The 24,519-nt window shown below is 32.2% G+C and overlaps 4 protein-coding genes across 11 annotated transcripts in view; 2 read left to right on the top strand and 2 right to left on the bottom strand.

Annotated features, from left to right (window-relative positions):
* The first annotated feature begins 62 nt into the window (after positions 1-62).
* On the top strand, positions 63-5,639 carry LOC125050326 (casein kinase II subunit alpha). Of its 3 annotated transcripts, none has more exons than XM_047650086.1 (7): positions 63-246; positions 2,571-2,854; positions 3,534-3,721; positions 3,791-3,983; positions 4,069-4,298; positions 4,399-4,547; positions 4,735-5,639. In XM_047650086.1, exons 1-7 carry the CDS (start codon positions 195-197, stop codon positions 4,821-4,823), a joined length of 1,185 nt encoding a protein of 394 aa, XP_047506042.1. In that variant the 5' UTR covers positions 63-194; the 3' UTR covers positions 4,824-5,639. The 3 variants fall into 3 exon arrangements, with proteins under 3 accessions (XP_047506042.1, XP_047506050.1, XP_047506058.1); XM_047650094.1 differs by lacking the exon at positions 63-246 and adding an exon at positions 1,996-2,220; XM_047650102.1 differs by lacking the exon at positions 63-246 and adding an exon at positions 1,996-2,220 and having other exon boundaries at positions 2,433-2,854.
* A 647-nt stretch (positions 5,640-6,286) lies between these two features.
* Positions 6,287-8,394, bottom strand: LOC125050345 (cytoplasmic tRNA 2-thiolation protein 2). The gene is made up of 4 exons (XM_047650114.1): positions 8,011-8,394; positions 7,526-7,887; positions 7,062-7,328; positions 6,287-6,658 (listed from the first exon to the last, which is right to left on the bottom strand). The coding sequence occupies exons 1-4, from the start codon at positions 8,273-8,275 to the stop codon at positions 6,446-6,448; spliced, it is 1,107 nt and encodes a 368-aa protein (XP_047506070.1). The 5' UTR covers positions 8,276-8,394; the 3' UTR covers positions 6,287-6,445.
* A 1,472-nt stretch (positions 8,395-9,866) lies between these two features.
* LOC125050352 (probable elongation factor 1-delta) lies at positions 9,867-12,273 on the bottom strand. Of its 4 annotated transcripts, none has more exons than XM_047650128.1 (7): positions 12,115-12,273; positions 11,856-11,942; positions 11,641-11,730; positions 11,308-11,493; positions 10,648-10,783; positions 10,097-10,338; positions 9,867-9,949 (listed from the first exon to the last, which is right to left on the bottom strand). In XM_047650128.1, exons 2-7 carry the CDS (start codon positions 11,940-11,942, stop codon positions 9,911-9,913), a joined length of 780 nt encoding a protein of 259 aa, XP_047506084.1. In that variant the 5' UTR covers positions 12,115-12,273; the 3' UTR covers positions 9,867-9,910. The 4 variants fall into 4 exon arrangements, with proteins under 4 accessions (XP_047506084.1, XP_047506092.1, XP_047506100.1 ...); XM_047650136.1 differs by having other exon boundaries at positions 12,126-12,259; XM_047650144.1 differs by lacking the exon at positions 11,641-11,730.
* A 3,740-nt stretch (positions 12,274-16,013) lies between these two features.
* LOC125053354 (protein grainyhead) overlaps positions 16,014-24,519 on the top strand; it is a 73,964-nt gene continuing 65,458 nt past the window's right edge. Inside the window, exons 1-2 of one of the 3 annotated variants that reach the window (XM_047654693.1) lie at positions 16,014-16,056; positions 17,739-18,364. In XM_047654693.1, the coding sequence (XP_047510649.1) occupies positions 17,835-18,364 (530 nt within the window). In that variant the 5' untranslated portion in view covers positions 16,014-16,056; positions 17,739-17,834. Of the gene's footprint in view, positions 16,057-16,120; positions 18,365-24,519 lie in introns of those variants that run through there. The other 2 variants (XM_047654700.1, XM_047654708.1) reach the window with 2 other exon arrangements.

Raw genomic sequence — 24,519 nt, 5'->3', positions numbered from 1 at the left:
GTTGGATAAAGATCAATGACGAGACCTCGTTTGCCTCTCAGTATCGCAGTATCGCAGAAACAAACAGTTTAAAGTATAATTTTTATATGAATATTCATAGTTGTTCATTAAAGATCAATCATATTTCATAAAAACTTCTGTTGGTCATGGCTTATCTTTAACCGAATTTATATGTGGCTAAGTTGAAAGCAAATATGAAATATCAATTCAAACCAGAACATGTATTTGGATTTTTTTTACTTTATGGTAAGCAAATACTTATTTTGTGGTATTTAATCATCTTTATAGAGTAGGTACCGTACCGTGTCATTACTAGACATTAAGGCCGATTTACATTATCTTAGTGTTTAGGAGAGTGCTTTAGGATAGTACTTTAGTTGAAACATGTAAACGCTACTTGCTTTAGTACGGTTCTACTTGACTTTCAAGTTGAATCAAAATAGAATCGCTTTTTATTTTTGTTTCAAGTGATACCCCTCCCGCGCCCACGCACCCCCCGAGTCTTCCCTCGTTGTGTGTAAACACGTAATTTAGTCAAATCTTTAGGAGAGTGCATAAGTGCCGTGAAACGCGTGCGTGTTTTTTTATTTTTAAAGATGGCTAAATGGTCGGAAGATACAACTATCAAATTTGTGTCTGAATATGTTGTTCACGAATGTTTGTGGAACGTTGGAAACAATTTATACAAAAACAAACAGGCTAGGCATTCGGCATACACTGCCTCAAAAGAAGCTATTTTGTTTATTATTTATATTTAGTTTATTTATTTCGAATAAAATCTCGTCTTCTATTTGTTCCATAACTACAGTTAGTATTTTGCGTAGAATAGAGCGTATTTGCTGACGTCGTTGCGCGTTCATTGTGGCGCTGTAATGATACTCTACTGGAAGAAATGTAAACGTTCACTCGCAACGCACTAAAGCACTAAAGAACTTGCCTTTCAACTTGTACTAAAATACTCTCCTAAACACTAAGATAATGTAAATCGGCCCTTAATCCTTTATAAAGAAAATGTGTGAAATAGGTAAAATTTTATAGTAATTTTGAGAGACATATTAATGAGCATAATCTAGACGGGTCAATGTTGCTACACACTACACTAGTCACTACGTACAGCACAAAATGCACAGACCACAGAACTTACAGATTTATTTATTAATTTGCAAATATTATTTCTGTACAACGCCATAAAGATTAGGGTAGAATTTATAGAGAAGAGGTTATTTAGAGGCTAAATACTATGGTAATATAATGTAATATTATGTGTCTGTGGTGGAATGCTAGTTGCTACTGACGTGACAACTTAAGTTGTACAAGGTGTGACCATGCTGAATCGTTTCCTTTAACTCAAGCATTTAATGGCTAAAAATAGCATAATATGTAGATGTGATGGGTATCATAATATTTGGTTGTGATTTACAAACAATTATATGGAATAGAAAATAACTAAAACTATAAAAGCTACCGATCGACTGGTATTGATAAAAAGGTAAAAGTTCATGTTGCGTTGACTGTGTCATTTACAACATTACTTATACCTTAATACAATAAATATGTTTTAACAATTTTCTTATATCAAAAATTGTGTTATTACTTTAAGAACTTGTCCTCTCTTTATATCTCCGATCAAGATATTTAAAGAATAATAATATAATAAATAAGAATAAAAATATTCGTAATTTTTAAAACTTACTAACCAGGTTTCGTAATCCTGCTTTATTTATCTTTGTTCTATTATGTTATGTTATAAAAAACATAAAATAAAAAATATCTGATGACAATATTTCACAATAAACTACATATTTACTTCTTTCCTTTTAAGCATATCTTTAATACCAATTCAGTACTTTAGAATGTAATAATCAATTTAATTGGAACTGAGTTAAAGATAACTAACTTACGAAATTATTTGCTTACATTATTTTTATGCTTTATTTTTGCGCTCCGAGTCACTTCATAGAAATGGGTAATTAAAAATAAGGAATGACCACACTTCCGCGCGTACTTGGCCATGGCCACGGCCAGCCGCCAGAGTGGAATTGACTGGTAGCTAAATGGATAGATGGGCGTCCATCTTGAATTTCGCTGGATTTGTGCCGGTTATGTGATAGAAGTGTAATTTGTATATTGAACTTTAAGTTAATCGTTAATTTTCAAGACCTATATGTATGCTCGAAGTAATTATTGTTAAAACTTAGGATAACTGCAGGAATGTGTTAGGTATGCAATCTCCTCCATTAGATCATTTTACGAATAATGGCGTGCGTTTTTTCTCTGTGAAGACTTTCAAATTTTATTTCATGTCATCAAAGCATGAGTAATTTTATCGATTATATATTAACAATGTACATACATATATTACGATTTTAATAATATAAATAGTTATTTCGTTAAAAATTAATTGCTTTAACTGAGTTGGATGTCGTTTTTAGGTTATACATCAATACAAGTGACTCGTAATTGTTCGTAATCGCTAGTAATGATCCCCAGTGACAATTTGAAAGATTAAAAATCAAATAACCAGTGATTGTGAAACATAAAAGTGACGTTGAAAATATTTTTATTCACAGTATCATTACTCAAGACATATGCGATATCTGGTAAGAGCATCGTCGATAAAACCTTAGGTTGGCAAAGGTATCATACGATGGCAGTACCTAGTAGAGCTCGGGTATATGCCGACGTTAACTCACAAAAGCCCAGAGAGTATTGGGATTACGAAAGCTTTGTGGTAGACTGGGGTAATCAAGAAGACTATGAGTTGGTTCGAAAACTTGGGCGTGGAAAATACAGTGAAGTATTTGAAGCAATAAATATAAAAAATAATGAAAAATGTGTAGTTAAAATATTGAAGGTAAGGTTTTAAAGTTGTTTGAGAAGTCCTGTTTGAAAATGTTAGTGCAGATATGTAAAATGCCACTGTAACATTTTAAACTAATTAGTCAATTCATCTTAATAAAAATAACTTAGTGCATTAGATAATTGTGTACAGTTCAAGTGTTTAGTTGTATTATGCCTTTAAACAAGTTAGCAAGTACATTTCTTATTTAAATATTTTATTTGTCTTAACAAGATTAAAGCAATTGGCATACTAATATTAGTTTTTGTCTTGTAGTTTAAACTACTTGTAATATCAAAGATTTAACTGTAAAATTACTGGACTTATGGTTTACAATTGTAGTCCATACAATGTAACATTTCTTTCCATGGAACATGGGAAGATGTACAGTTTATTTTGTGTGTCTATATAGAGTCTACATTGTATTTATTTTGTTGATATTTTTTTTAATAAGGGCAAGTAGGTGAACCGTCTTCTGCGCCTGATACATGTCATAAAGTTTTGATTTCAAGATATGCTAGTTTTCTTTCCTCTATAGGCAAGCATTAATTAGGTACTTTGAATGAAAAATCCACTGTATTCAGCCAGATTCAATGGCATGACACTGTTAGCGTTGAGAGTCATGTGCCACATTAGCCTAGTTAATACATTCCCACTTATATATATATATAATGTTATCATTTTCTTTTTCTAGCCTGTTAAAAAGAAGAAAATAAGAAGAGAAATTAAAATATTAGAAAATTTAAGAGGAGGCACAAATATAATATCATTACAAGCTGTAGTAAAGGATCCTGTATCCCGCACCCCAGCACTCATATTTGAACATGTCAACAACACTGATTTTAAACAACTCTATCAAACATTAACAGATTATGATATAAGGTTGGTATAACATCATTAAGTTTACAATGCTAAAATTGTAATTATTGTTAATACAATATAATATTTCAGGTATTATCTGTATGAACTTTTGAAAGCATTAGATTATTGCCACAGTATGGGCATAATGCATAGAGACGTAAAGCCTCACAATGTAATGATTGATCATGATAATAGAAAGTTACGTCTCATTGATTGGGGATTAGCTGAATTTTATCATCCCGGACAAGAATACAATGTTCGTGTTGCTTCAAGGTACTTTAAGGTAAGCTATATTTGTTGTCAGATAGCTATTGTTATCAACAAAAATTAATGTTCAGTTTTTTACTTTCATTAAATTTAATTTTTAGGGACCTGAACTCCTGGTTGACTATCAAATGTATGATTACTCATTGGATATGTGGTCACTAGGATGTATGTTGGCATCCATGATTTTCCGTAAGGAGCCATTCTTTCATGGCCATGATAATTATGACCAACTTGTACGTATTGTCAAAGTGCTGGGCACAGAAGAATTGTTTGAATACTTGGATAAGTATCACATAGAATTGGATCCACGTTACAATGATATACTTGGAAGGTCAGTACTTTGTTTTACTTAAATAAACTACTAAAAATTATAATTATTTATAACAAAAGCATGGGAAAAAGTAGACAATTCTACTTTATGTAACTTTCAGGCACTCTCGAAAGCGGTGGGATCGATTTGTACATTCAGAAAATCAGCATTTGGTGTCTCCTGAAGCTTTAGACTTCTTGGACCGTCTTTTGCGCTATGATCATTATGAGCGCTACACGGCCCGTGAAGCTATGGACCATCCATACTTTTGTAAGTTCTTTCAATTTCACTAAAATATGTATTCTATTATGATTTTATAAATTGTAGATATTATGATCAATTGACAATGTAATTACATATGTTATAAAAAACGGTTTCTTATACATTTTACTGAAAAGCATACTTACTAAAATGATAATTAAAGTAATCTACAATGACATAAATCTAATTTTTACAGATCCGATTGTGAAGGAGCAAGGCAGAATGGCATCTTCTAATTCACCAACTCCAAATGCATTGCAGGGGGCAATAAATGCAAAAGAATAATATTTTAAATATTAAATAATGCTCTTTATAACAGTATGTTATGATATATATATTCACCCGTACAAGACTCTGGAAGATTTACATTGGAAACTTGCGCTAATGGAGTTCATAAAAACACAGAAGGGACACAATTGAGAAATTACTTTGATTTGAACTCTATTCCAGTTCTACTTTAAAGTATAATTTGGAAAGACATACTTTAGTGTTTAAATGTTAGTAAAATCTGGTTAATGAATTGTTTTAAAAGTGTTTTCATCTGATATAAAACCACCTCATCAGCCCAAAAGTTTTTTCGGAGAATTTTAAATGGTAGTTCCATTGATTCAAAAGGATCCATCATCTTTCTATTTTATGTGGTATACATTTTGGAGTTTAATTGCACTTGATCTTTGCATTTATTAACCTATGGTATTATTGTAATTACTTGTATGATATGATACTGATAACATCCACATACTGTTTTTAGATACTGGTTATTAGCTATGTTTTGTTGGTACTTGAGTTAAAATTTTGTATTTATTTTATAAAAGTGTAGATATGTGAGTAAATACAAAATTATAACTTTTTTCATTATACATGATTTTAAGGAATACCAGTAAAGTTAATTATTATGAATAGTGATGTTCAATAACATTGCTTCTATTAGTATATTTTCGATAAGTTACATTAGCTGTCCCTATAAATATAATATAGTTAAATCGAGTCAGTCTTCAGCAAAAACGGTGAGCTACATTGTTTTATAATTTATTTTTAATGTAATGACTTGAAGTTGTTACATCAAAATTTTCTTAATAAACAGACTAACTTTGCCTGATATGTTTGGATTTCTTATAACATTTGTTTGTGTAATATTTACATGCAGCATCCCAAATTATGTCAATAAAATTATAACCTTAAGAAGATTTTTCTCTCCAAAAAGCATAATTTAGAGAAGAATTAGTGAACTAGTGGAGTATAGCTTATAAAGTGGGAATTCAAAGCAACATAATAATATCTTATTTCAACTTGGTGTAGATACAGGACTGCACTTCGTACATAAAAAGTTCTTTCAAGTTTTTTTTATTTTATGTTGTGTGTACTGAAAAAATATAAAATTTAGTTACTTTTAAGTCATTTGCCATTGGCATTATATTTATTATGTCCCAAGAGTTCTAACCATTTTTACTGTGTACTTCAGAGTTGTTAAGACATAACAAGACAGATCCCAATATTACAGTTATGCTTTTATTAATAAAATTGGAAAGGTTTATAAATGCTGATAAACAAATAGTAATCATGAAAATAGTACCTAGATACTTGACCTAAGCAGAACATAATTAAATTTATTTTTATGGTCTCGCATGAGCCACATGATATATACTGGCAAGCTTGTAATATGTCTAAGACGTAAGTAAATAGATAAATCGTAAGCTACTGTTGTTACTAAAAATGCTGGCCAGAATTGGTAGAAATAAAAAATAACAGACAAGAAATTACATTTTAAATTTATTTCTTGAACTTCTCATGAGCCTCTGCCATTTATAGGCATGTGTGTGAATATATATTTTTATCTGTAGTACAGGCCAGGTCTTTGAAAATTCACGCGAAGTACTCATTAAATATTGCCGCAATAAAACAAAACTTCAATGCTTTGCTATATTTGTTTTAAATTCATAATAATTTTTGCTGCAACTGTAACAGAGTTCTTCAAATATATGAGGAAATACCTCCATTTTAGTTACAGATTCAAAGTCAAGAGTTAAAAGACTTGCATTGTATTCTCCAGAAGAAACAACTTTTGAAAATGCTGTAGCATCAGTAGCTGTCAACTTGTCAAGTTTTGTTTTTAAATTATTCTGAAATCAAAGATATAATATTTTTATATGTGGTTCAAAATAGCAATTATTATTGTAAAACCCAAGGTTGCAGATATTTAATTTTGCCAATTATTAACTTTATTATTGAGAGTTATGGCCACTGGTATTAGAGGACAGTCTACTTAAAACTAAACAATGTTTCATCTTACAAGGTACAGGCCTTGTAAGATGTAGCATTGTTTAGTTTTGGGACAATTGCAAAAATAATGGCATATTGCACATTACACTTTCATAAAGTGAGTTTGTTCAACTGCTAAGGTGAAATTGGGTGTAAACTTTAAAGAAAATTTACATGTTTAAACATTGTTAAAGAAATTTTTCTATTTCTATATATACATATGGAGTATATTCATGTGCTTTAGAAAAACAATAAATTATTTACCTGGCATATTTGACAAGGTTTGCCAGTATTATCATCTGCAGAACTAATTTTATCTGCTGTTTTACATATTGTTGATATTGTAGCTGGAGAATTTATTTCCAAGTCTGATATAAAGTTTGATATGAGTGACTGTAAATTAATTTCTGAAACTGATTTGTCCACAGATGATAAATGCCTTATTCTTGCATAATGATTTAATTCTTCATCTGTTATGTCTCTCATTGGTCTAAATAGCTTAACATCCTTATCACGGCAATCAGCAAACCCCTAAGAATTAAGGTATTTTAAGCAAAAACATTGCAGTAACAAGTTGAAAGATAAGTATTTTTTACTTTACTACTTATATAAATTAATTTCTAAAGAAAACGAGATTATTACAATTACTGCTGTATGTACTTCTTTGACAAATACTAGCCTTTTTAAATGTTAGGAATAAAATCATAAAAAGTAGGTAAACCACTTACAATATCATTTTCTATTTGAGAGCCTCTGCCCATCACAATATTTGATAATAATTTTGCTGACAACTTTGTATTTGTTTCAGAGGTAAATATTGAATTACATTCCAAATCTTTTGCCATCTTATAAAATACTTTTTGCCTAATTCTAGATAAAAAGTCTTTTTCTGCTGAGGGTGAAATCTTATTTACAAAATTATTTATAGTTGGCATTCTGAAGTTATTACTTTTCACAGTGGTGTCTGCTTCATTATAATTTTTGTACTCGGTAATCATACTAGAAATGTTCATAGATATTAAATCAACATTATATTTCTTGCATTGATTCATGATTAGGTTACAGACACTGTCATCGGTTGAAACTATCCCTATAAATAAATAATGGTTAAAGTTAAATAATAATTTAACTAATCTGACCAGTTATTAAAAAAAAGAATACCACATACATAGAATAAATTATAAAACAATTGAGTGGATGAAACAAAACCTACCATTCACATGTAAAAATACTGGAGAAATTCGTAATTTTTTATGAGTATTTAAAGTTATCCCATTCATAACTAAATCAAGCAAAACAGAAGAAGAAATATCACCCGATAAACAAATCAAAGATTTGTTATCGTTGGAAAATTTTGTGTTTTTACCTATACATGCCCTGAATTTATGAATTATATTTGCTATGAAACATGCATCACAAAAGAAGAAGACTTTTCTTATAACTAATGTTCCTTCACTATTACATTTCTTGCACAACATTTCAAAGCTCTTAAATAATATATTTGTATGTTTAAAATGGGAAAAAGAATTTTTATTGTAAACTTTATAGGTTGAAGTTAACAGATTTTCGACTATACAATATACATCCAGTGCCAACTGCCAGTGTTAAATTAAATAATACCAAATGTGTTGACTGTTGACATCTGAAGTGATTACCACAGACTGAGAATAATAGAATATAGACCATATTAAAATTTACATTGAGTTTTAACTTTTGGCACAAGCACGATGAGATATTAGCAAGTAAATCATAGCAAATACCCTATAATAAGATATGGAAACTAACTAGACTGTATAAGTTAGTTTCCATAACTTATTATAGTAGTCCGCTCAAATTAGACATAAAAATAGTGGTTAAACAACAAAAATTCCCGGAGAGCCAAAAATTGGTGGAGAGCTTAATAAAACTTATCGTTTTCGAGAAAAATTCAAAAACCCTCAAATTTTGACCTTTGACCCTAATAACTTTTGTAGCACACATGATCGATTTTTGAGGGGATTTTTAAAACTTTATTTGTAATGGTAAACCCCAGCTCTCCACCAATTTTTGGCTCTCCGGGAATTTTTGTTATTTCAAATGTATGTAGTGACCGGACTATAGGGTTTGTTCAGATTTCATTTGAACCGGTGACATGGCTGACGCGCTTTGTCCAAAATTTATATAGCTGAAGATGCGCAATACACCGATAGCTTACAAGACAATCTTATGTATGTCTGAATAGGTATAAGTATTTACGATATCGTTTGAACTTTGAAACATAACAAATCAGATTTGAATATTGCTCTGTTTTATTAATTCCCGCATCCTCTCAAAGACTCCGTCAATCCCTTAATTATTGTGTATCCCTTAATTAATCCGTTATTATTTTTTAATTAAAAGTAGTTACTACAACATAATAATGTATTTTGATTGATTCTAACTTGGACAGTTAGTTGAGTAGGACAAGGAACGATATAAGCGCAAAACAGACTGCTAACTCTAAGAAGAATTAGCATGGAAACTTAGCTTGTGACCTATAATGTAGTGTTCGGGTACGGTATAATGTCATTCAGTGAGCAGTTGACGTTGCGATCCCCTTGTACGTTTTGATGTTACATTTGTGTTTGTTATGACCTGTGGGTTGTTTAATTTTAAACAGTTTTTGACGTTGACCCAGCGAAACAAATTTCATATTGCAAAAGTATTGCCTCCGAAAATGTCCCGACCTTAGGATTATATTTGCACTGTGCGGGCTGCGGACGAGGTCTGCTTGGCAGGTCTCCTCTCGAAAAGCACTAGTCAATATAATGTGATTAAGTTACTATGTGTATGACTTTAACAAATGTATACACAATTATTTAAATGAATCGATTCAAAAAATATTTATGGTACGATAATACCTAGCCGAGTTATAGAAAAATGGTAACTGATTCAAGATTGCGGTTAACGCACGTGTCGAGTTTAGTCGCCATTTTGGATTTAGACTCCCACTTAGTTCCTAAATGGTAATGCAATAAAATTTCTACCATGAATTAATGCAAGGTCATACGCTAAGTAAATTGAGTGTACTTGTTCAAATAAAAATAAATGTCTAGAAAAATATTGTTTATTTGTTTTAATAAAACATTACAAACTCAGACTTTGTTGAAGGCAGCTATGTCAACACTTTGTACCTGGAAGCAATAAAAAGTGTTTGTTCTATGAACTTTACAGTAAAGTTGATTGTTATTTAAAAATAAATTGTCTATTAAACTTATTCAGAACTATAGACTAGTTATTATCTATAGGGTTGAACCCTTTGAAAAATAAATAATACTTACGAAATCTTCATTTTTCTCAATCTCTTCAGTAAGCCAATCAACTGATACTTTATCATCTTCAACTACACACGAAATTTGCAGCTTGTGAATTCCAAAAGCTAAGGGAACAAGCTTAGCTGCACCCCAAAGTAAGCCATCTGTACTTATATTCCTTACAGCCTGTTCCATTGCTTTCATATCAGTTTCATCATCCCAAGGCTTAACATCCAAAATTATATTTGACTTGGCAATAAGTACAGGTTCTGAAAATAAAGTGTTATAGATATATATATTTTTTTAAGGTATATACTTTTAGTTGAAACATCTGATTAAATAAATAAAACTATGGCATACAATTGTTTTGTACAATATACTTAAATTAGTAAAAATAATCCAGTAGCAAAACACCCATTTAATTTGTTTTGGTCAACTTTTTATCTATAGGTAAGTTGAAGGCTGATTACCCATTCTGTACCAGAAAAACATAGTGAATTTTTGGGTCTAAGACCACAACCACTAGGCTAGTATTGCTTAACAGTATTTTAAGACCTAATCAATAGATTGAGACCAACTTTTTGCTTTCTTGGCATTATATGCAGCAAGTCTTTCGTCTCTGAGCTTAGCAGCTTCAGCACTTTCTTCTTCATCATCAGATCCAAATAGATCAACACCATCATCTGATTCTTGTTCTTCTTTTGCTGCCTGAACCTAAAATGATATTACTAATATCAACCCAGCAAATTTTGTACCACCTAACAGTTTATGAATGTTGTGTTAAAGATATAATAACACAAAAACAAGAATTTTTTTTAGTAAATTTTCCTTAGTTTACACAAAATAAATTTTTCAATACAAGTATAAATATTTGACAACCAATATATATTATGTCAATCTTTCTTCATTACTGTGATTATTGTACATTTTTAAATTCTATAATATCCAAATAATGTGGATATATCTTGTCGATTTAAAACCTTTATTTAAATACATTCAAGAGAGTTTATTTCATCAAAGGGATGAAAATAAATGTTTGACAATAACGTAACTCATTAACATGTATTAGATTTTTTTTTTTGGTGAAGCTATTTTAGAATTGAAGGTAACAAACATGCCTTTGTTTTATATTACTAAGAAACGTAAAAATTTTAATTTACTGTAAACTTCAGTTGAAAAAACTTAAAGTCTGATAAAAACAGGGTATTCCCAACATAGATATAAAATATTTAAAATACCTTGGAGGCAGCTTGTGGTTTGTCTTCAGTTGATTCAAGACCATCTACTCTAGCTTGAAGGCTGATCACTAGTTTGCGTAGTTCTTCCATTGCCTTCCTTAGCTCTGAGTTTTCTTGTACCAATTTGTTTAATTTTGAATTGATCTCAGTATTAGGTACTCCAGTTAAAGATGCAACACTATCCATCTGAAATAATTAAAACATGAGTGTGAATTAACGTTGCTAATCGTCAACATAATACTGAATTATATTTCCAGCCCAAATAATTTTACATGAATCAACAAGCTATATAGCATAACAATGTATATGGATGGTGTAAGTTTCATTACTTACGCATTCTAGTGAATTTTTAATGTGTTGTCTTGCTTTTGCAACCTCACTAGCCAGAGATGATCCCACCACCACAAGTGGATTTATTTGACTCTAAATATAGATAAAATAATTATTGAAATACCAGTTACAACGAATTAAGACTAAGACTTTCATTAAAAAATTAATTGCTTATGAAAGAATTATACACTATAATACAAAAAAGGACGTAATCTTACCTTGTTAAGTGATTCATAGTAATTTTTCTCTGCCTCATTATACACATTTTTGTCCAGCCAAACTTTTTCATACATTAAAACAGACATCTGAAACGGTTTCAAATTCATTTATTTTGTATATTTTCAATTGTAATAGAGAATTTTCAAAATTATTTTCAAACAAAAATTCGAGATTGCGAGGTTAGAATAAGAGCATTATTTATTAAAATTATAGTAGTTTTTTACGAAACAGTCGACAAAAAATATTTCAAATGCATACCTTGAAGGGACCTTAAATTGAACAATTTAAATTCGATTTTTGTAGATAGTTTCCAACTGAGCCAACGTTTTTACGGCAAAGGTCAAAAGTTTCATAGAACGAAAGTCGAGAACTCGTGTCGTTGCTTGACAAGTTGGAACTTGGAACGTCATGATTAAACATTTTGACTTTGACAGTTACGCAATGCCTATATAAATAATATAGACTATAGGTTATAGTAAAGAAAAGGAAATATTAGATTAACAGCTCAGTAATTTGACCATTACATTGTTTACGCATATCGCCGACTGCAGTTTCATCGACTATAGGCAATAAGGCTGATTTACACGTATTAAGTTGCCAAGCCTTAACTAAATTTCAAGCGACTTAATTTTAAGTAACCGTTTACACGTAAAAATACTAAATAACTAGTTAAACTCATTTATTCGCTCAAGATGGACGACCACAGAACAAAATATTATAGGATTTTCTCTTCCTGATTGGGGATTTACTGTATTGTATGGAGGTGTTACTATAGAAACGCTGTCCAGAGTCGCAGCAGGAATACTTTGAGGATTCTGTCCAATACATGATTGTGAAGGTTCTGGGGACTCAACGTAATACGTATTTGAAGAAGGCGATGGAGTAAAACGGCTACTATTATTCATTGGCGAAGGAGTTCTACTACTGTTCATTAGTTGTTGTATACGCATATCGGACAAATAGTTTTGAATATGTTTTTGAGCTTCCAGCGCCGAAAGCAAAGGCATAGCTTTGCAATCACTCCGCCAGCTTATGCTTTTCACTTAAATTTAACTAAATTTTGCCTGTCCAAACGTGTCATATGATTAGCCACGCCCACCAACTTAACCGAAAAATAGACAAAATTCTATTCTAACTTGTTTAGTTGCAACTAAATTTTAACTTGCAACTTCTTACTAAATTCACTGTTAACACGGGTTAAGTCACTTAAAATTAAGTTAATATTTACTAAATTTTTAGTCAACTTGATACGTGTAAATCAGCCATTAGAGGCATTCTTTAATGCCTAATAATTACTTAAGGAAAATGTTAGCTGTGTGTATAGGTCGGTTATCGAAAGCTGGCGCGTTCACAGTACTCACACTAATGCAATTTCACTATACAGTATGTTTAAAAATATTACTTTTTTGCCAAGCTATATATTTTAGTCTACTCTGGTTTTAGTAAGGTTGGGTGGGTTGTAAATAAATAGAAATGTGTCAAATACATATAAATATTATGTGCATACGAGGGTGGATCCAAAAGTTCTAAGCCCGACCAAGAACGTAAAAGACTAGTTTGTGTAAATAATTTTTCATTTTTCGACATTAGCTCCATCTAGCTCAACACACTTCACTTTTAATTCACTAACTATTCTTTCAATACTCCTCTTAGAAGCCCCAGTCGCATCTGATGCCAAATTAAATATAAAATTTTTTCATTAAACTGTTTTTATTAAGATGCTTAAAATAATTAAAAACATTGTGCACCATTTCACGAGATTGCCCTGGTAATATTTGAAAAAAGATCAACATGTATACAATAATAATAATATAAAACAGTAAATATCAACATAAACAGTAGCAAAAGAAAAACAATAACTGTCTCTTTTATACTCATAAGCTTGACCGAGCGCGAGAGTGACGGACAGTCTTTTCATGATGTATTTGTGATTGTATTTCAGTTTGACATCACGCCTCGCGCTTATTCACAGACACTACACAAGAACAAAGTGTAAATGTGTTGAAGCCGCCAGCTTTAGATAACATACCTGTATATAATTGTCTAATATATGTCATATGTGTATATATCTCTGTGTTGAGTTTTCACATACGTTTCAAGTTTTATTATGTTTATTATTATACTGTCTCACGATTTTAAACCTATCTACCAGTCTTTCCATGATCTACGATTGTTTCTTAAATCATATTAGGTATATATATGAATATTGTATTATTTTTTTATTAAAATAAATATCTTATAGTACCTATCACTTCCTTGTTATTTCAATTTAGTGTGATTGTGTAAATTTGTATTTTGTCTCAATAAGCTGTATGCTTGGCTGTCATATCAAAAGAAGACACTATATCCATAGCAAAATACATTCCAATCCTATTAAGTCCAAGGAATAAGTGTCATCAATCCTCAAGGAAAATTCCTCAATTTTCAGTTCGTTTTTAATAAAACGTTACTGATTATTATGAGACACGAACAGTTATAGCAGCATATTTCTATTTGCCAGCTCGTGCTGTGCTCTGCTCTGAAACCCATTTCGGATGCTTTTTTTTTCATTAAAAATAAAAAGCCACTTACTTAATAAAGAGAAATCGAGACAATTATTTAGGTTATCATGAATTCTTGTAGCTAATGAAAATTTCAAATCATACGAAATCTACTTTCTTTGAATTATGAGACAAGCTTATGAAAAACACCTCTCTGGTCCTGTCTTTTAGGCAAACTAGCAGAAGCGGTAGACAAACCATTCCACTGCTGCCAAAGGCTGATCTAGCACTAACGAAGTAAGCAAATCGTGATCTCCTTTATTTACAGTCACGATGTCGCCGGAGATATCGCATAGTATTTATACTGAGTTCTCCTGATCAAGTTTTATAATCGTTAAAAAAGTTGACCAGTCCTATATCTGACGTATTTAAATGTATTGTTAGCACACCAGTAGAAATCTTAAAAAAATATGTTTTCAATTCTTCACATGCAAGTCCAGTATTACAGAAAGACCATACTTCCAACCTACGTGGTAAAAATCTTTAAATATTATGCGAAAACACTGCGTTTACAAAATTTGAAAAAACTTTTATGATCTGTAAAAAAGAAATGTGTAAGTTTTATTTTCTAAAGACAAAATGATCTATTTTTTTACTAGATTGAAAATTACGATATAGCACGACGGTTGTTGTATTCGGTTGTAATATTCGATGCAGTAGGTACCAAAGGTTTTATTCTAGTTTTATTTTATGTTAATTGTCTTATTAAAACTACATTTTTGTAACCTGAAAGATAACCTTTCTATAGATTATTATAAATGATATTCTGTCCTATATGGATACGTTTTTTCTAATTACTATAAACCCGATTCAATATTAGATGGACTATCTAGACATGACATGATACGACGACCAAATAATATAAAATATATACTCGTATTAAACAAATAGACCTCAATCCATCATGATTTTGATTAATAAACACCTGTCTTCAATTTAAGCCAGATGATCCTGAAATCCAGAAATCTATAGTAATAGCCTAGATCTTTCTATAAATTGAATGCCATAATAACTTTTTTTCTTATATAATTAAGGTGAATAAGGACACTGTCGATGAGTGAAACTTGAGTTTCGCAAAGAAACTTTCAGTATTTGGATCGCAAATTTAGTAATGGCTTATGTTATAACTGATACTGTGGAAGCGGCGGCATTCATCGCCTCAGGCGTACAAGCCAACCAGTGTCTCGAATGTTGCGAACGTTTCTCTTTCCAATATAAAAAATATCTTTCATAATTCATTTACTTCGTTGGATATTGATTATATTTGTAAATTAACTTTTGAATATTAAAATATTTCAATTCTTTTGTAATTATGTAATTACTATTGAGAGTATTAAACAAAACGGCTTTATAAGTATGTATATGTTGAATAAAACTATGTTGTAATATGACTCGATTTCTATAGGAATGAAAGTTCTATCTATCTATCCAGGAGAGCGATTGGGGTTGAGGGCTCCTACATGAACGGAAGATAAATTCGTCGTTTTGGTGCGTGGATGGCGCGGGCGGCGGGGAGGCGGCGGCGCGGCGTCCGCGCGCGGAGGCTGTTGCGCTCAGAGCACCTGCGCCCGCGCTCCGTAGCGCCGCTCGCCGTGTGCTCAGTCCCCGCGCCCGCGCCTGGCCGCGCCGCCCGCAGCCCGAGCCGCCGCCCCCGGCCACGGTACGTGACCCTCCGCTGGCGCGTCGGGGTCGGTCGACTGCGCGTTCCTCACTGCACCGCGCCGCTTGACGCTTGCTGGCGTACTCGCTTAAGCAGCTCGGCCGGTTTTGTGAATTTGCCGGGCGAGCTGTGACGTCACGATACTAGTTTGACGCGCGTGCGTGACGATCTGCGCCAGGACGTTTACCGCCCCCGACCTTAGTTTCAGTGCAATAGCGTGCTCGTTTGTGTTCCTTCCCATTTCAGTGATTTAGAGGCAATGGCGATTTCAGTTTATTTCATTTGGCAGTTTACTTTTAACAGCAGTTCCATTCGTGGAACAACGATTTGTTTTGAGTTTTACACGACTTGGTTTGCTTCGTTTTATTATCATATCATATCATACGTTTTATAGTATATGGCTGGAAAATAAAAGAAAGATTCATTGAAGGTATAAACATCGGGCCACCAGTACCTACAAATATTTCAACGTTCAATTAATTTTAATGTAAGTTTCCTATATCGGCATGCAGCGAGCGAGCTTTTTAAGAAGGTAGTGTTGCTTGTTTATCTGTGTGCGAGCGTAGGTACACTTCGACGTTCCAACTTCGCGGCGGAGCCTTTTTGTGTTTTTATTTTTCCTCCTGCCGCGAGACAACAACCTTTATACAGTATAACTATATATATATGTATATGAACAAACGTATGGGTATGGGGGAACAGCGGGGCTACATGCAACGTAATTATTTATAAATCGTGAAATTGTTAATTAACAATAAAAAGAATGTATATTCGTTATATTAGCTTAATGTTTATTTTGAGTTTAGGTCGGTTTGAAAAATAACAATGGTTTTGCTATTTAAACTTCAATTATAACATAAATATCTAGTTAGACACATTTCTTATGCTGGGATGGAGATTTTAATGTAACCCGTTTTATACATAAAAAATATGAAGCAATCAATTTTCTTGTTCAAATTATATCGAATTTCAACATTGGCCAGATATGATAATTATGCGATTCATAAACATATATCCATCCTTGTTTAGCTTATATACTACTACTTAAGTTTATAGGAACAAAAGCTAATGTTTTGTCTCTTTTTCACCCTTGAATGCCTTCGCAGTCTCCGTAATATAGGTTTAGCATGAAAGCTTCTGTTGCCTGATCAGAAAGTTCGTTCAAATTCGTTAGATTGAAGTATATTGAGCTTTTGTTTTTTGTACATGTTTTTATGAATATTCATTATTCCATTGATTGTTGTTTGAAGACTTTTTATACTACATAGTATACAATAAATTCAGCGGATGAGTTGTCAGTACAATACAAATGAATTATTATCATTTTGGTGACTAAAATTTGCTTGATATTATTGTTACATAAAGGGTATAACAAGTTCGACAACCACGTGGATGTGTTATAGTCTTTCCAGTTTGTACCGTATGGTGGTGCTTCTGAGCGCCAGACGTGGTTCCTGAACGAGTTCGGGCCGGTCAGGTGCCACTTAATACTTGTTCTGCTCTAACTGGACTCGAATCAGCTGTTACCTGCTTTATTTGTTCTTTGTTTTAGTATTTTATAAACAAAACAAACCACTTTTTATACATATTGGGCACAAACGAGCATGGTATTGCATTACGAAATATTTTATGATGGTAAATTTGTTTTATCTGTTTTATTATTGACGGGGATATTTTTTCAGAATTCAGAAAGAAGTGTCATTTATCGACAGCGGGGCGCTCTTGAGTGGCGCCTCCGCCTGCACAAAGACGTCCCAATCAACGAGTAACGCGGCGAGATGTCCGCGTCGCCGCAACCGGCGGGCGCGTGCGACGAGCGAGCCCGCACACCCAGAGCGTCGCCCTCTTCAACTCCCCGGTCCCCAGCTCCAGCTCATGCCGTGCTTGCCACTATGACACCTGTGCAGCCAGCACACGACTACTATCCTCACAAAGTAGAAATGGACTCTGACGACGGCTACCCGCCTGAAGCTCACTCTTATCGCCATTCTCCCCATGGGCTGGCTGCGTATGCACCCGATAACAAAGTACCAGTTCAGCCGGACGTATATGACCAGGGAATGGAGTCTATAGACGAAAAGACTCCTATAGATCTCATTTATGAAGACGATAAAGAGACAGTTATATATACTACTACGCCAGATCAGAAAAGAGTAGAAATGATCAGTGGTCAACTTGAAGATGGACAGTTGGTTAGCGGCAGTGGACAGTTGGTAGATGGAGGAGTGTCAGTCGTCGTAGGAGCTCCCGGACAAGGCACAGTTTTGGTGCTAGCAGATGAATTGGGACAAGTCATCACGATACCTAGGTATTTACAAACTTTTTAAAACTCACTGTAGCATATTTTATATTGTTTTATACTTGTGCCTCGCGGTTTTATCCTTGTTAATTCGGTCATAGGGTAATGTTGCATAGTTTTCTTTGATGAATTGACTATCAAACATATAAATATTTTATTCATTCGATCTAGTCTCTTATGAGAATAGCAAATTCAACCAAGGGAACAAACTCTTCACTTTTACAATATTAGTATAGATAGGTTACGTAAATCTGTATATCTAATATTTATTCATGCAAATTTTTATTTCCATCAACAGTGCAGTTGGTTTTATTTGGAATTAGTGTAATACTCAGTTGCATAAAGTAATATGTAGTAGGGTGGCGTATTTCGTATAGTATGTCTCTAAGGTCCAGTGTAACGGTTGTAGCACTAGGCACTAGGAGCGGCCTGTGTGGGTGGAGAGACGTGCTCACCTTGAACTTGCCGAGTCCAAGCCTCTCTCGCACCATGCGATCACATTTCGATGCTGCGTATTCTACCAACTTAACTACTAATGATTGGGGTTCCATTGTTCCAGTCCAGTCTTAATGGTTACGGATTGAAAGATATCGATTTTTATTAGTATTTTCTAGCTTGTCTGGCTTTGTATCAAAGCATAATATTTTATTGATGTGTGACGAGTGTTAGGAAAAATGAAATATAATAATTTTTAAATGTACATTAAATATTTTTTTATCTATAATCAAATACATTTATACTTAATTAATTTTATTGTTCGACTGTAGTATTGTTTCATTTAGCACTTAGGTTTGATTCGAGGCTTGAAGACAAAAGAAATAATCTAACAATACTACATCGCAGTAATGCACCTTATATATGTATTCATTCACAACGTTGTGTTAAATGCTTTGGTAGCAAATTAAATTATTACGTAGTCGATAATCAAAGTTGATTCTAAACAGTCAAGTCATATAATAAAGTTTGGAACTTTAACACATTTGTTTAGAACATCTGAATTTGGTTATAAGCTATTTTAAATGAACATATAATAAGCTACACTTATAGATTAATATAATCTATTAAAAATATATATAGCAGAGTTTTTAATTTTGTGTCTATTAATTTTAATTATTAAAGTATTTAAAACTATAGTATATTAGCTATCCTCGGCGCTGCCTACTCTCTTGAGCTATTAATTAAAATGTGACTAAATTTTACACCTATTTACTATATACTACGAAAATAATATCGAAAGCTGTAAATAATTGTAGAAATGTACAAAAATGCTTAACCTATAACACAACTATTTATTTAATATCTCCATAGAATTGAAAACGCATGTTCATAAAAAACCGTTGTTAAGATAGGCAAATGTAGGATTATAAAGGTACATCTAATTATAATTGCGTTCATCGTGTATCTAAAGGTTTGATAAGGGAATTCAATATAAAAAAAGCTTTTAGTTAAAATGAATAAATAATCTCGATATGGATTGGTAGGTGAGTGATAAAAACTCGGCTGAATCGTTTAGGACGCCGAGAGGCAACGCAGCCTCACCCGCCGCGCCTCCAAGGCTTTAATGATGACTTTTTGTTATTATGTGGTACAAACAATAAGCGTTTTATTTGTACTTTCTGTATATAATACTTATACATTTTTTATATAATATTATCTATCAAATAAAATATATTCACGTTTTTGTATTATACTTATATAGTACAATAATCTTTTGTTTGCGTCTCTCTATTAATGAAAGACGTATGTATACTTAACAATTTATTTATAATAGACAAGTAGTTCAACAATTTAGATAATATAGTATAAGTTTAATTTATAATTCTATTAAATAAATTCGCTAACGTTTATGCCTTGTTCGATGATCGGGCGACAGCGATCCCCCCTCCGCGCGTTCCCCTCTCCCGTTTCTCTTATTTTATTGCCTCGCACTCGTTGCGGTGAACCCTCGAGATGAGCTTACGATCGCCTTCTTCCCAATAATTATAATTTAATGTAATTATTTTACTTAGTTATGTGATAAACTTTGGAATTCAGTCATGCTTTTTAATTTATTTAATGACATATCGTTAAAAGTAATTCCTTTTTTAAGTTTCATAATTTTCGTAACGTTATCTTTAATGCGGAATTTATTTTTTTAATTCCACCAAAACAGATATATGTTATTCAGTTTCTAATATAGTAATTATTGATATAATATATAACATTTTTGGAAATTTTCTATATATTTCCACTGTCGTAAAAGGTCAATAATCGAATAAAAGCGGGATGCGTTGACTCGCTAGTGAAAGACTTCAACGAGCGCACTGCTTATAGCAGTGTAATGGTTTTGTCGTTTAATTTTAGAGAAAGAAAAGTTAAAATGTTTGAAATTTTAAGAAATTTTAAAAGTATAAAATTGTACTAATACGTTTCATTAGGAGATAGGTCATTCATAAGTCAAAAATCAGTATTGGTTAGGCTAATTTCAGTTTCAGAAACAGCTGTAACAAATGACATCACCCTCACATCTTTCGAAGTTAATAAAAATGACCGCAAGTATAAACACAAAGTTCAGTATGTCCTTTAAAAATTAACGATCATCCTTTCTACCTGCCGCTGTCCGAGTGCAAATAAAAAACGTTTCCCCCGCATAAAGGGTTCATTTCCCATCGCAGGTTGTCTCACACATGAATCAGGAACACACAGATAAAGCTTTGGGCAATACGGACCGAACTGATATCTCAAATACGTTTTCATAGCGAACGAATGTTATGGATCGGATCTTAGTAAAAAGTTTTACGTATTTCGTATTCAAACAAAAGTATTACGAACCTTGTGTAAATGTCGAAGGAAAAGACAACAACATTCATGAATACATTTTTTTTATCATTTTGTGTTATAATTATACTTTTAAATAAAATGATTAAATTGTTTACGGTAGGTATTCCAAAAATTTTATGTTCTCAAAACTCCAATTTATTTTCTTTTGTTTAAAAATGAGCCTTATACATTCGTTATACAGTTGAATGTTTTAACGTCATTACTTATTTTATTATTTATTATTCAAAGCGATATCTAGCTTTTTTGTCGGGGATTCTTTTGCGCTTAGATTTTCGTTAGAACTGATACATTCATTTGGCTACATTGTGTGTAATAATATCACGAACGAAAAGACTAACTTAAATATAACCTAAAGTTGGCTGAAATGTTACCTGCTTAAGCTCTGATTCGAAATTATTCAATAAAAGTCTAATAGGAGACTTAGGTACCCTTGCAAATGTTCATAGGCAACAACCACCAATTTTTAAATAGTCAGAATCTCTGACACCATTTAAATATAATTTTAAACAAAATATCTTTCTATAGATAATGATATATATTAATCACCGTATTTATCTTGAGTAATTCTCCTTTACGCTCTAAATGGAGTTTAAAACGCCGGAAATTAGCTCGTTTTAAAATAATTTCTATCTACTCTAATTACATAACGCTGGGGTACTATAACCTATCGCCCACGAAAGGCCGAACACCTGCAAGTCTTGCATTTTAATTCGATGTAATTTATATCTATTACTTTTGGCGAAAAACGTTTACTAATAAAACATACGAGTATTAAAACATAAACTAATTATTAATAAACCCTATTTTTGTTGTACGTAGGTATTAATACTATTACTAGTATAAGTCGTTAGAATTAGTTCAATACACTATATGTACACTAGGTATACATATAATATTCACTAGGAACCGCAAAAGGTATTTATTCCTGTTTCAAAAATAAATTTTATAGTCTGCATGGGAATTGAACTTTAAATTATTTATTTCATCATAGCATTATAGAGTTTCAAAACGATTAAACAACTTTGCATAGATTTAGATATGTATCTATAAAATCATTGACTCGTAAAATCGGAGAAACTCTTTATTCATCACATTGACATAGTGAACATAATGTTACACGGTGTGTTTGTTTGGGTGCGTTGTTTGAGTGTGTGCAGCAGCTTATTAGTAAGATAAAGACAGAGAGATTCTGTGAGACTGAGAGAAACAGACGTCAACAAGGCTAGCCTTACCATATATGTATTTATAATATGAATGTTCGATTTTATTAACTCCATTCGTTATACCATTCGACATTTTAATAATAATATAGAGAGGTAGGTAAATGCGTTCAAGTTATTTTTTTTCCTTTTCGATAGTTTTATTTGGATACTTTAGAACTATATATGAATATTTATATATGTACTTTCAATAATGATCCTTCTTTATATAAATTAGTGTTTTTGTTCACTTCCCATTTGTTCATTAATATAATGATCCAACATAAATAAAAAAAGATTATAAAGTAGGTAATGGAAAGATAAGACGCGGTCGTATAAAATCAACAGAAAGATGTGTTTCTCACAGATTAAGCAATATTAGCCTCTGCTCTGTATTTTTTGTTAATTTAGCTTGAATTGATGGCGACGCGATTTGAATTTTAAATTTTATAACATGGTTTACGATGTACTATAAAGTTTATTAATTTTAAATGTATTCTTTTTTATTATATCAGATATTACATCGACGTCACTTATCTTAATATTAAATTAAATGGTAAATAATGAAATATTTAAAGTGTAGCGATTAAGACTCAATAAATTGAAATACCACACCAGACAACTCGATCTATTTTTGTTGACATACCTACTTACGCATTTAAGGTTGTACATTCACTTGTGTTTACATTCGAGTAGTGGGTAGTGTAAACACTGGGCAGGGTCCGAAAAAGCGACATTGTTGCAAGGACTACAGCTCAAGGGCACCCCTCTCACTCACAACCACGTCATATTCATTTTAGGTAGTTTAATTTTAAAGTAAATGAAGCGAAAGCGCGACCTCAGGATCGCAGCATGGGCTTTGATATATCAGGAATGCTAAAACATCAGGGATAGTTTATACTTTACAAAACAAGCGTTGTTTTTAAAGCAATTAATGTTAAATTCTTAAGTAACTAGCATATTTATGCGTCTCTTCTTTTTTTTTTAAATTGCACTATTAATTTAATGCATCATAAAAAGATACAACGGATATGGTACACTTTTAAGGAGTAGAGCATTTTTGTATATGCGTGTTTAATGGTTTATCTCGGCATCTTATAATTACCGCTCATTTTTTGCCCGATGCGAAGCAAGGACAGTTTCTTGACGTACTCAAGGAATTCGCTTACCTATAGCGCGCTTAAAAAAGAAAGAGTTAAAGGGACGATATGGAATTGTTTTTTGTACAGTAAGTGCCGAGCGAGCCTCTGTCTACGTACAAGGAGACGCGATCCGCCACGTCTGCACCGCGCAGCGATGTAAATGATCCCCTTGAATAATGTATCCCATTCTTGGTCATCTCCTCTCCTAACATATAAGGTACAAGGCAATTAACCGTTACTTGCAACCGCTTTCTATCTACATATACAAAGAAATACGTTAATAAGTATTATTGAAGATGTACTTCTATAATGATTTCTGATCGCACAAACAATTTGATTCTTTCCACAGATTCATTAATATGTACTGACAATATACTATACATATATTAATTATAAGTTTGGACTTTAAAAGTTATTATCAATAATAATGTCTAGTTAGTATCTTTTAATAAATTTTAAAATGGCTATTAATCACGGATAGGTAGCGCTTTTATTCAGTATTGATTTACACATAATGTAAGTCCCAATATTTAAATTAATGTAAAGGATATTGACGATTGACATTTTCGTCTCGTTAAAATAAATTGCGTACTGTGTACGCAAATATTTTTTTCCATATATTCACACAATAATATAATATCTGTTTGAATTATAAAATAGCCTTTAATTTCATTTCATACAGAAATAGTTATTAGGGAATAATAACCAATATAAATGAAAACCACTATCTTTTTTCTTCATTGGAACTATTTTTTAACACTTATTTTATTCTTAGCACCCCGCCTAGCATCGGTTTAACGCCAGATTTAGTTGAAGGCAATTTTTAAATGCCGCGATTCAAATGCTAAAGTAGTGACATAATTTGTACAATTGTGAATGTAGACGTGAGTATAATATTTTAACCGTCGATCTTTGCGATGTCTTGGAATATAGTTCTATGGTAACGTATAAAGGAAGTTTACAAATGATAATGAACCCTGGGCACATCGTGTCTTGTGTGAAT

Source organism: Pieris napi, chromosome 1 (assembly GCF_905475465.1).
Source record: "Pieris napi chromosome 1, ilPieNapi1.2, whole genome shotgun sequence".
NCBI lineage: Eukaryota > Metazoa > Arthropoda > Insecta > Lepidoptera > Pieridae > Pieris > Pieris napi.
Note: the sequence above shows the minus strand (reverse complement) of the source record. Positions and strands in the feature narration are given on the sequence as shown.